Source organism: Gouania willdenowi, chromosome 19 (genome assembly GCF_900634775.1).
Source record: "Gouania willdenowi chromosome 19, fGouWil2.1, whole genome shotgun sequence".
Taxonomy (NCBI): domain Eukaryota; kingdom Metazoa; phylum Chordata; class Actinopteri; order Blenniiformes; family Gobiesocidae; genus Gouania; species Gouania willdenowi.
In genome coordinates, this window is record NC_041062.1 from 2,755,137 (window position 1) to 2,768,030 (window position 12,894).

General features: G+C 38.4%; 1 protein-coding gene across 2 annotated transcripts in view; it reads left to right on the forward strand.

Moving 5' to 3' along the window:
* The window catches only part of capn15 (calpain 15), a 45,602-nt gene that overhangs the window by 15,052 nt on the left and 17,656 nt on the right, over positions 1-12,894 (forward strand). For both annotated transcript variants that reach the window (XM_028476154.1, XM_028476153.1), the window contains exon 2: positions 4,412-6,032. In XM_028476154.1, the coding sequence (XP_028331955.1) occupies positions 4,434-6,032 (1,599 nt within the window). In that variant the 5' untranslated portion in view covers positions 4,412-4,433. The remainder of the gene's footprint in view (positions 1-4,411; positions 6,033-12,894) is intronic.

Genomic DNA, 12,894 nt, shown 5'->3' on the forward strand with positions numbered 1-12,894 from the left:
TTCATAATTTTTGTTGTTTTGTGTATTTCTCCTTTTATTTGTATTTTTTTTTAAGTGTAAGTTTGTTGTCCTATTGTGCGTTTTGTTGTCCTATTAAGTATTTGTGTTGTTCTATTGTATATTTCTCTGTTAATTTGTGTTTTTGTAGTAATTTTGTGTATTTTCTACTGTCATTTTGTGCATTTAGTTTTGGGGCCATTAATGGCCCATGTTTGTGGTACACACACAAGTTATTGTTTTTTTTTTTTACACCAATCGTAAAGCACTGTGATAGCCTGTGTGACATTTTGCACCAGCAAACGTAACCCTGAATTGTCTTACTGGTAAAACTATATTTTAATTAAAATTATCGATATTTATATTGTATATACTAAGACATTTTGGGAAAAAATATTGAGATATGAATTTTTGTCCATATCGCCCAGCCCTAGTGATAACACACATTTGAAATGATCTCATTTTGTAAATAAGTAGAATTAAACAGTATTTAGTGCTTCCTGAATTGATTTTTTATATAGTTTTTATCATTTAGTAATTTCACTTCATTTCACTGTGTGGATAAACATTTTTGTATTCCGTTTTTATGTGAAATTTTATAATGGAATGCTACATTTGCTTAAAAAAACTTGGAGAACTATTTGAACCTGACTTAAAACCACTGCTAAAGGGCCATTTCCCTCTTCCTAAATCATTATTTTACTGTAAGCGACTGGCCTATTGCCAGGTCTACGACACAGAGAAGCTGAAGTGGGCACTTTTAGAGCAGCTTCACTGAACACAGAGGCCAAGGACAAAGAGTGTGTGTGTCCGTGTGTGTGTGTCCGTGTGTGTGTGTGTCCGTGTCCGTGTCCTAACCTGCACACTGATGTGAATGTGTGGGCTAGGAATAAGGGAAAAATGTAAAGGAATTGTGCAAAGATTTCTAAGCTGGATACTAAATGATTACTTGAGGCTGTGTATATTAATATGAAAGTCTGAGAACATGTATAGCAGAAATAACATTTCCAGTCTCTGCAGCAGAACCAAATTAGTCGATGAAACAAAGTGTTCTTGCAGTCTTTGCAGGATGCGGCTTTTTCACTGGAGATGAAAGAAGCCTGGCAGTCATGAAAATGGCTGCCGGGTAGAACCTGTCATCAAACACAAGGTGTTGACACTTGCTGTTGTGAGAGGTTTTCAGATAGGACGGACGCTCGAGAGCCAAAACTAGTGTCAACATGTCCTATCAAAGCTAACATGCTGATGCTACTTAACATAGCTGCATTTCAACTTGACTGTTCAATGCAAGGAAACGTGTGTCTTTGTCTCGAGATACAACACATGGTTTTTAAGGACAGAAATCAACAAAAAATAACTCTTCTTTAGTTAATTAGCTCACAATATCAGAAGCTAATGGGGAAAAAATATAATTACATCCAAGCTGATTGTCAAATTTCAAAACACAAATGTTACCTGTAGTGAACTTAAATTACAACCTCTACCGAAAGCTCTCATATACTGTAATACTAGAGGTTTAGTCGGGTCACTTCTTTTAAAAGTTCTTGTTGAGCAGCCAGAAAAAACCTGGTCATCATTGAGACCTGTTTGCCGACTCGCCGCATCATGACGTTGCATTAGCTGTGCCGGTGGCTCTGCTGAGGGGTAGTTCTCGTGTTTCATTCTCTAAATTGCATCAAAGTCCTCCCAGACTTGTCCTCATTAATTCCTCTTTCACTCCTACTTGTTTCACGTAGCGCCATCGCCATCAGATTTCAATAGCTCCAGAAAAGCCAAAAGTTTCTCAAACACATTTACTTATGTTGTCCGTGCTAATAAATAAAACCATATTAAAGAAAATGTGGAGAACTTCAAAAATGTAAATAAAAAGGGAAATCTGAAAAATCATGCAATAGCACTGCACCTGAATCAATAACTTACTTTACATTATATTTGGTCAAACATCATGGCAGCTTTCCATGGATTTTATTTTAACGTATAAAAATTTGTGTTTTTGGTAATAGATTAAACACATTTTGACGAGCACAGGTACCCTTACACACTGAGAAAGATGGTTAAATAAAAAAGAATCCACTTAATGTGGATAGTGGTTTATATTTTTTATATTTTGGAATCTGAAGTTTTCCTCTTGTGGCCTTAGTGTAAGTTGGAGTGCTGACTTCAGCTTAGCTGAATAAATGTAGTGCTAATGGTTACTGACATAAAGCACTGGGACTCTAATTCTCTTGTCACTCTAGGGCAAAGGACGACACACATTTACTTCTAAAATGTAGCTCGACAATAAAACAAGCAGCTATATTTCAGATAGAAATAGCCAAAAAAGCACGTAGCCCAGTGGTCAAACCCAACAATGGAGGCACACGCGGTGCTTCCTCGTGCTGTCATTTCCCCCTCTCCAGTGGTCGAGAGGAGAGGACACCATACTGAGAGCAAAAGGCTGTTGGTAGGAGGTTCTTTTTAGCGTCTGAGGTTTCACTTGATTTGAAAGGATTGAATGGAGAAGTAAAGATAGTTAACCAGGATGGACACTGGGCCAAAAAAAGGGCAGATACTGGGCTGTCCAATTAGCGGTCACCCTATAACTAACTGACGCACAAATACTGTAAATTAAGGGTGTAAGAATAAATTGATTTGGCAATATATTGCAATTTCCCACTGCGCAATTATCGTATTGATCGAAAAAAATTCCAAATCGATTTTTTTAATCATGTTTTTAATGAAGAAAAATATTTAATCGGGCTAATATATGCTTAGCACGTAAACTCCTGGCCACTAGGTGTCTGTGAACGCAACATAAGGCTTTTTGTTAAACTACCTCACTCCTCAATGCATTTTAGCTTGGAAGTATTTGTTTTCATAAAACATACTGGGCACTTTTATAGATGTATGTTGTTACTTTTTTAAAGAATTTAAGAACGTATCAGAATTTGTTGAAGCAAAAGTTAAACTTTTTTTTTATTTATTTATCTAATTTATTGAGTTAGTTATTTTTTTCTTTGTCTGCACATTCCGTCATGTTTTTTAAATTTAAGTTGACAGTTTGATAAAAATACCACTTGTTTTTTATATTGGTACTCGCATTACAGTTAGTTACCATTTACGGTAAGTAAAAAAAAAAAAAAATTATTTCATATAATTTTGTCCTTGTAAAGTTGAAATTTGTAATCACTGATATTGCGATATGTCGCATTGTATATTGTATTGATTAGTATCGGGATATATAGTGTTATGCATTTTCAACTCATGATAAGTTCTCATGAGCTAAAATGTTAGCCTTGTTCCTCATTTTTAGTTCATGCGAGCAGTCGTCCGGACGCTCATTTTGTGGGCTAAGCTACTTTGTCTGGGAACACTATAAATAAAGAAACAGTAATATCTCAGCTCTTCACACTTTACCATCTACAGACCCAAAATATGCACCACCCTCACTGTGTTGGTGTTCACACATGATCAATCTGAGTGACAGTGACATTTATGGGCTAGTCCAGACGGCCACTGTGGAGGGACGACCCCTCGAGGCTGGCCTACACCAAATCCCAGTTGCACAGTGGGAATTATCTATCCGAGCTGCTTTTGTTTCGAAATGCATTAACATACACCACCATCAAAGAGTTAGATTGATTTAAATGCACGCACTCTTATTGATGCAAATAGTCACTAATACAGACTATATTAGTCTTTTGTTTGCGGTAAATTAAATCAACAGTAGTCAAAACTGATCTTTGTCATTTTTTTACGCTGTTTCCTCTGAGTCTTGTTTGTTGACATTGGGTGACTTTAAATTGCCTTATCTTTCTTTTTTGTCTTTTTATTGAAGTACGCTAAAATTATATGTAGTACACAAATTACTCATTTGTAATGTATTGAGAACATAATTTAGACCTAGAATAGATATGGCCTGAACTTTCTCCAATCTTTCCTGTATTAACATTCACTGCCAGGCAGAAAAAGTGCTAATAAGAAGTGGAAAAGATTTCTAGCATCACTCTCCTTGCTGTGTGCTGTCTCTCTGCCACTAATCAGGGGGCCATTGTGTATGGATTTACTGCCCTCAGTAGCCCCAGGAGGGAGATTTGCTTTTCCCCCCCAGCACAGGCTAATCTTCTCCTCTCGCACTCTATTTTTCTTTTCTAATTCTCGCTGTCTCTCTACCTCCTGCAGTCTGAGATTTTTTTTACAACTTCTTTGCATCCTGTAGACATTCATGCACCGTAAAGTATAAACTTACAGGATATTCGTACTTGTCCCTGTTTTGCTTATCAGGTCCTTGTTTTCTTGTTCTGCTCAAGTCATCATCAAGAATTGCATGAAGTTTTTAGATGAAACTCTGTTTGTTACTTCTGCTCATTGCCTGAAAACAAAAGTTATCACAGATAGAATTGTATTTATCTGACTCATTGTTTTTTATTTCCAGCCATTCTCACTCCCCGGGCTCAATGGCGGCAGCCGTGCAAAGCAGTGAATGGTCATGTGGACGCTGCACCTTCTTAAACGCCGGTGCAGCGCCGCGCTGCTCAATCTGTGAGGCGCCACGTCAGAAACCTGATCTTAACCAGATCCTGCGACTAAGCAGCACAGAGGAGCATCGCTGGACCTGTCCCCGCTGCACTCTAAACAACCCCCAGGGATCCGGAGCCTGCTCAGTCTGTGGCTTTGGTCCGTCTGCTGCTACGCACACCACCCCTGCCACTACTATAGCTGCCACTGCAAACGGCCTCCCACCGGCCCCAACAGAAAGCCCCACACCTACCATTCCACCTGCTATATTACTTGAACCCCAAGGACTGCATCCGGCGAAGGAGGAGGTACTTCGGCGGTCAGAGAGCAATGGAGAAGTTTGTGGTTTGGAGGCTCAGCACTCAGGCTGGGCTTGCCCGCGATGCACGCTCCACAACACCCCTGTGGCCCTGTCATGCTCAGCCTGTGGTGGACCCAGAAAACTGTCTTTGCCTAAAATCCCTCCGGAAGCACTGGTTGTTCCAGAAGTGCAAACCCCTGTGTTGGGGTTCCCCATTCCCACAGCTGGGTCAACACCTATACTCATCGACCTGACCGATGACTCTCCCCCAGCTCCTCCCTGTGATCCCCAAGAGTCCCCCCTCCCACAGTCACACACTTCCGCATTTAGTCCCTTTTCCTCCCTCCAGAATAACCCGGTGCCCCGAAGTAGAAGGGAGGTGCCTCCTCCTGGCCGCCCACCAAACCCAGGCAACAACAGCCCCAGTCCCACTTCCCCCTCCACGGCCAGTGTGCCGGCACAGCCCGGCCCACAGCGGCCAGCCAAGCCCAAGCACGCTCAACCACAGGAACCTTCATACCCCTGCAAACGCCTCAGCATTCTGGAGGAGGAGGACCATCAGCATCCCCCTGTTACTTCTTCAACAGCTTCTACCTGGAAGTGCCCCAGCTGCACCTTGCCCAACCCTGGAGGATCCTCTAAGTGCGAGTCCTGCCGCTCGACTCGAGCCGGCGCAGACCTCATAGACATGGTCGGCTGTGAAACGGTACGGTTTACCCCCGCCAGTCCCTCAAGCCCAGACTTCAGCACGTGGGCCTGTTCTAAGTGCACTCTGCGCAACCCTACAGGTGCACCAAAGTGCTCGGCATGTGGTTCTTCAAAACTGCATGGATTTCAAGAACAGCCAGTGCCCTTGCCCCGCTGCTGTACACACTGTGGCTCTTCCTCCTGTTTGCCTTCCTCCTCTTCTTCCTCTTCCTCCGGTCACAAGACACGGAAACAGGCCAGAGGCTGTCCTCCTCCTTCATCTGCTTCTGTCTCCGTCACTTCCTCCTCAACAACCTCCACAATCCTTCAGGAGAAGTTAGGACAGTGGAGCTGCCCAGCCTGTACGCTGCTCAATGACACCAAGGTCAAGAACTGCGCTGCATGCCACACACCACAGCAGTACCTCACCCTGCGCAAAGTGGTTAAACCTCTGAAGAGAAGGGAGAGCATGCATGTAGAGGCGCGTCGACGGAATGACGAGGGCGAAGCCAAGGAGCTCCTGGAGAACATCGTTAGCTTCTGCAGAGAGGTAAGGCAAAAGTTTGTTCTAATTGGGAAAGAAGTGAAGTAATTTGTGTGAAATGATATTTACTCGTGTGCTGACTTGACTGATTTTTTTTTTTTTTAATAGAACATGATAGTACAGAAGAATAATCAATCATTGCACTGGGTAATTAGTGTGTGTGCTTTTCTCAACACATATCTTCATATAATCCTCTTTTTGTTACAAATCTGTCCTTTTCACTTAGCATTTGCTATTGTTTTTGTTTGGCAGAACTTTCCAACAACAATGTGTATCTCACATTTAAAAAAAAAAAAAATTAAGTTGACAGTCTTTTTCTTTGTGATGAGGAAATACTTTAACGTTTAGTTTCACCGTGGTTACGGGAATACGTGTTGTGCATCTTTCATTTCATTGGTGATTGGACTTTGCAAAACGTCTGCAGTTATAATCACAAAAAATTTAGAGCTTATGATAATTGTGTCACTATTGTATTTGTTTGATTGTCATTATACTTTGAAGCAAATTTTACTAAAAGAACAAATAAGGAGCAAAGAAATGTTTCTTTTGTAACCCTGCGCTAAAGTTTGTCGTCCAAAAGGCAAAACATTTGATTATGACTTTGAAGTCAAGTTTGTAGTTCACAACGTCAATGCCGGCTTTCCACTGTAATACATAAACGACGACCTGTGTTTCACATCACTTCTACGTGTCTTCCTTTATTCTTTGCTGAGCCTTTGATGGTGTTGTCATGAATATGCTACGCGGCGCTGTCAGAAGAATCTATCTAAAAAGCATTTAGGCTGCTAGCGCTAATGCTAATGAGACTAAAGTGATTAGATTTCATTTGTTCCATCATGTGAAATCTAGAATTCGCCGTCTTTTGTTTCCATGTAGTGCACCCACACAAGGCCTGATGGCCATGTCTACAATCACATGATGTAGTTGGGTTTACAATGCATTCATAATGAGTTCTTTGGGAGTCACAGGGCTCACTGCTGCAAGCGTGGGAGGACAGCTGAGTAGGAAGGCTGCCAGGATATTGGAAATCTCTCCCCTTCACCTTTGGCTCATCCTTTCCAAAATGCCACTCAAGATACTTTTCTGTTTGTCATTTTTATTTGGTCCGGGTCTCTATTTGACTTTTCTACCTTTTTAAATGTTTCTATCCGTCTTTCTCTAGCTATCATCTATCACACTGTTTCTCAAATGGGGGTACGTGTATCCCTAGGGGTACGCAATGGCACGACAGTACACACACAGACACACACACACACACACTCAGTGTCGGAACCCCATGCCTGAAATTTCTAATGAAATAAAAATGTTTATTTAAACACAATCTTAAACAACTGTATTTCTATACTATTACTTTGTGAAATCTGAATGTAGTTCAACTAAAATGCAGTATATATATATATATATATATATATATATATATATATGATCAAAAACTAATTGTAAGAGAAAAAAATGTCTTTGGGGTCACCACTGATCTATCACATCCCTCCCCACATGCTCATGTTGTTGTTTTATTAATTCTGCCTCTTTGCTCATACCTCATAATATACTGTCCCCTAGCCACCCACTACCGCCGTTCACCCGCATCCCACCCACCTCTCTACACGATTGCATTCAATTCTCCAGTGTAGCAGTCAATGTGAGTGTGTGTGTGTTTGCAGAGGTGAACATTGGGATCGCCTATTTTTAGCAGCACAGAGAACAGGAGCAGAAATAATGTGCTTTCCTATAGTGTATGTACGGTAATGGCTAACAGTATCAGCTGCTGTATGTTAGCGTTAGGGTTCAAAGAGATGAAGGGAGGCAAATTGGTAAGTGTTAGCTGTTAGCTGTTAGGGCTTTCTAATCCATCTCAGTCAGAATACTTGGCAAGCACTGAAACATCTGTGGTGTACATGAGCATTTAATACTGATAAAAAGCTTTTGATTTTACTCCGAAACAGCATCGGGCAAAAAAACACTGTCTGTTGACAGGATTTTATTTTGTTTTGGCTTTTTTTTTTGGTTCCACTTTAATCAATGAAGAAGTTATTATAATATTAGTTCAGGCTAGGGCTGGGCGATAAAAATCAAAACTCATATCTCAATATTTTTTTCTCAAAAGGACGATATACGATATAAATCTTGATAGTTTTAATTCAAATAAAATTTTACCAGAACAACACAGGCTAAAATAACATAACAGTGTTTTAAGAATGAAAAAAAAAACACTTATTTATCACAAACATGGGCAGCTACGGCCCCCAAGCTAAATGCAAGAAATGACAGCAAAAAATACACAAAATTATTACAAAAAACACAAAATTAACGGAGAAATACACAAAAGAACAACACAAATACTTAATAGGACAACAAATTACACACAAGGAGAAAAAGATGCACAATGGGACAACAAAAATACACAAAGAAAACCTACAAAAAGTTACTAACAAACAGAATACGCAAAAAAAAACAACAAAAATGTACAAAAGGACACAAAGAGAAAAAAATGCACAATGGGACAGCAGAAATAGAAAAAAAGAATTAAAAAAAAGGACAACAAAAGATACAAAAGGAGAAAAAATAAACAAAACAACAACATACATATAAAAAAATACACACAAAAAATGTCAGAAAGACATCCAAGATTACCAGAAAAATACACAAAAGAACGTCAAAAATACGCACTGGGACTGGGACATTTATTACCCAACAGCTGCACAATATGTGCTTTTTCTCCTCTAAGGGACAGCACGTGTGAGTGAGTTTTGTAATGTGGCTTGTCATTCTGTTCTGAGATGTAGAGAAAGCAGCAACTCCTAAAGTGAGTATTTCCATAGAAAATAAGTTATTTAAAGAAAATACAGTATATATCGATATAGGCGATATTGTAATTTTCTACATCGCCAAAATAGAAAATAATGTATCTTGAATCTTGGGGGGGAAAAAAGCCCCAATATGGAGCTGGGATTATGGCGAAGGAAAGATTTTCTTCTTTTTCAGCTGAGTGCAGCTTGTTTGTGTCGCCTTTTTCAGCTTTTTTGACTCTCACTGATTGGTTTTGAGAGCGTGAGTTTTGTGCCCTTGATTCCAGTGTCCCAGAGTATGTTCACTTACTTGCTGTGGCAAGCAAATAAACTCTCTACTAACATCCATTAGGGTGAGTCGTGAACTGTGATACCAGCCCACTTTGAGCAGGTTTCTCTATTCCCCTTCCCATTTATTCGCTTAAAGGAAACAAAAACATGGCAGTAGATTGACTTTGATTATTGGGTTTGTTTTATATCTTTCCCAATGTTGTTTCTTTATTTCCTGACAGCTGCTCTTTTTGCCACAGACATTGAATCAGGATTGATTTTGTTGACTAAAAATTTTTTGTCGTAGTTTTCATTGACTAAATTTTTTAGATGACAATAATTTTGAAAAATACATGTGGATGAAAACGACAGCAGTGTAAAGAGTACTGATATATTATACTTAAAAAATACTGAACTACAAATAAAATGTAGCTCAAAGTAAAAGTTACTAGTTACTGTCACCCTACGTGTTTATTTTTGGTAATAAATCTTGGTACGGTTTCCTTGCGTACAGTAAACATCTCATGTACAAATTGAAAAATGAAGAAACCAGATCTACCACAGTTGGAACTTAATTTTCCACAAAGGCATCTGTAAAAAATAAAAGGTTTGTCGAAGTGTACAATTATTTTTCAAAATAAAATAACATCAATGAATTAAATTCCAAATTAAAAGAAATAAATCAGGCTCTAAGTATAGATACATTTATGAACTCTAAAACTGAGAAAAAACCCAGAATTCAATGCTGTTTTGGTGTCGTGCGTTACGTTTAATCTGATTGGTCGGCTGTGATGTAATGCATTTAATTGTTGTCTGGTCATTTAATTTTTTTGTAGTTTCACAATGTCCATTGATCATTTTAAAACAATAATAATTTACTCAGTTGAGCGTAGAAATGTAACTAATAACTTTTTCATTCCCGATATGATACCGATATCGGAGCGTGCATTAGTGATGCGCGGGCCAGGATATTTCCAACCCGCGGGGCCCCTCATGTACGGCAAAATCTTACCCACACCGCCCACCCCGAGCTGCTGCCTCTATTTTCAGAACCCGCCCCGATGGCGTCACACTTTACGTCTCATGTAGAGTTCAGTTTGCGTAAAGAAAAAAGTTAATGCTGCACGATGTAAGCTGTGATCACAGCTGCGATGCATTCGCGGACAGTCGTAAAATAGCAGATACCTATACTTTCAGTTCAAAAAATTACTCGGCCCGAACCGAGATTAATTGATAATTTCTTCACCCGCACCACTCCGCATCGCTAGTGTGCATGTAAATATGTATGTTTATGTACATGTGTGTATATTTGTTTGTCTGCGTATATGCATGTATGAGTTTATGTTGTGTGTGTGTATATATATGTTAGCGCTGAACGATTTTGTAAAATAATCTAATTGCGATTTTTTTTCCCTTAATATTGTGATTGCCGTAACCTTACCGTTACCGTGGCCCAAAACCCGTGATGCATACCGAAGCGTGGGAAAACTGTACCATTGCATCCCTAGTGTATTTACAAACATTAATACCATTCCATATCAGGTTGTTAGTAGATTAAAACTAGACTATGACTGAAATAGTCCTGATGAGTCAGTTGCATTTTAATAAAAGGTACTGAGTAAAACTAAATCAGTCAAAATTAACACTGCATTGAATCTATTTAGGATTTAGATTTGCATCTCATTGCGTTGTATTTAGTTTTGCATACCAAGTCGTTTTCATTGTAGGACCTCAACGATCATCACCTGCTTTTTTCATTATTATAGGATCAATAAAGTCATGTTTTCTAAACTACAAGCTCCAAAATGACTCGGTATGACTGCCAGTTCTGTGAACTCTGCAACGTGATTGGACGGGGGCGTTGTTATCCTGACTCAGCACTAAATCTGCTGTTTTTTTAGTGTTGCTGTACGAGGCTTTCGTGGCCCACACATAAAATAAAATCTGATCCGTCTCGGTTGGATTTTAAGACACTGCTTTGGTTTCCACTTTAATAAACAGTTTCTCTGATTTGATGTGAAAATACAGCAGTGATTTAAAGTGGCTCCTTTTCATCAGTGAATATTCTGTTTGACGTATTACTACAGTATATGTGAAAGTTATGTGATTGCATTTGTTCTATAAATTCATACCTGCAATCAATATTGCTGATATAGAACCCTAACACCAGGGTTGGGGTCAACTATATTTTTCAGTCATGTTTTCAATTATCCATATTCAATTACAATTAAATTAAGATTACAGTGACCAGCATTTTTTCCAGTTAAAATTAAATTACAATTATTTTTGTATCCTCAGAAAGTCCATTACAATTAGGTCCTCAATTACTAAAGTTCAATAACAGTTAATCACAATTACTGAGCCTGAAATAAATAACCTAATAAAAGTTAACCTTCCTCTTGTGTTAGCTTTCTGTTAGCATCTCTAATGCTAACGTGTGCCAAATCAGCTGTAAAATACACTAAAAACAAATATTTATCATCTAATTTATTTCCTATCTATTGGTTAACCTCGTTAGACTTCCTAATCAATGATAATATAGGTTTTAATATTTTTGGTGTGGGCGTCTGAGCCTTTTTTTGTGTCAGTATGCCCCTCGATTTCAGTTTTTTTTTTTTTAATGGTAAATTGTGGGAAAGCTTGCTATGAAACATATTTTAATAATTGTTAATTACATATGTGTAGTAGAACTGTTCATAGAACTGTAACATGGTTCTCCAGTTTTGCATGAAATTATAATTGACAATTTTTATAGAATTTTCATGGCAATTACAATTACAAAATCAACTACCTAAACTCAATTACAATTTAATTACGATTATAACATCAACAGATTTAATTAATTAATTATCACTTGCACACTTACAGTTTATTTGACCCCAACCCTGCTACCACTGATCCCTCATCAATCAAACCTTTCTTTGAGACGGGAAAGTAATAACTTGTGTCTGAACAAACTAATATCAGACATATTTAGAATCAGACAGATTCTATTTTTGAGAAACAAATTAGCTGGAAATATGTTTTTCTAACTTTAAACATGAAGTGCTGTTTAATTTCACCATCTGAGCTTTAAAAAAAAAAAAAAAAATATATATATATATATATATATATATATAGACCATAAATTTATGCTAAGAAAAAACTATTGTTAGCATGTGACATCTGACTAAAACTGTTGTGAATAATAATTAATAATTTACAAGGCATTAAAATGGATCATTATCTTATGAAGCTCTTTATGATAAGAAGTGCTGTACCTCTAAATCAGAGTTCACTTCTATTGGGAGCAATTATCTTATAATGAGGCCGACTGTTTAACTCCCGGTCACTGATCAGCCATGCTCTCCTCTTTTTCCTTTGGTTAATGTACGCTCCATAGTTGAATAAATTCATATTTTAACATCTAGATCTGATCCTTTGCTCTTTCCTGATGTCAAAAATGCACAAATTCTTTTTAGCTCTTATAAATATAGATAGCAAAGAGTTGACCTCCTGAACCCAGTCAACTCCAGACTGGTTTAAGCTCATGGAGAACTCTGTTGGTCAGGGTAGAAGGAAAACATTGAAGTTTGAGGAGATTTGTAACAAATCAATAACCTCCGCTGAGAATTACCCCCTGGGACACTTACATCATTCTCTCTCTGTGTGTCTGAGAGTTTCTCTGACGCTGCAAATCAAACCAGATACTAAGGTTTGATGTTTGCCTGCTCGCCCTCTCAGCTTTTTACTGGGGAGTTAGTAATACTGTGCCAGATTAGAAGTCATGATCTTTCATTTTATTTTAGTAGTACAGGTCCAATGTACCATGT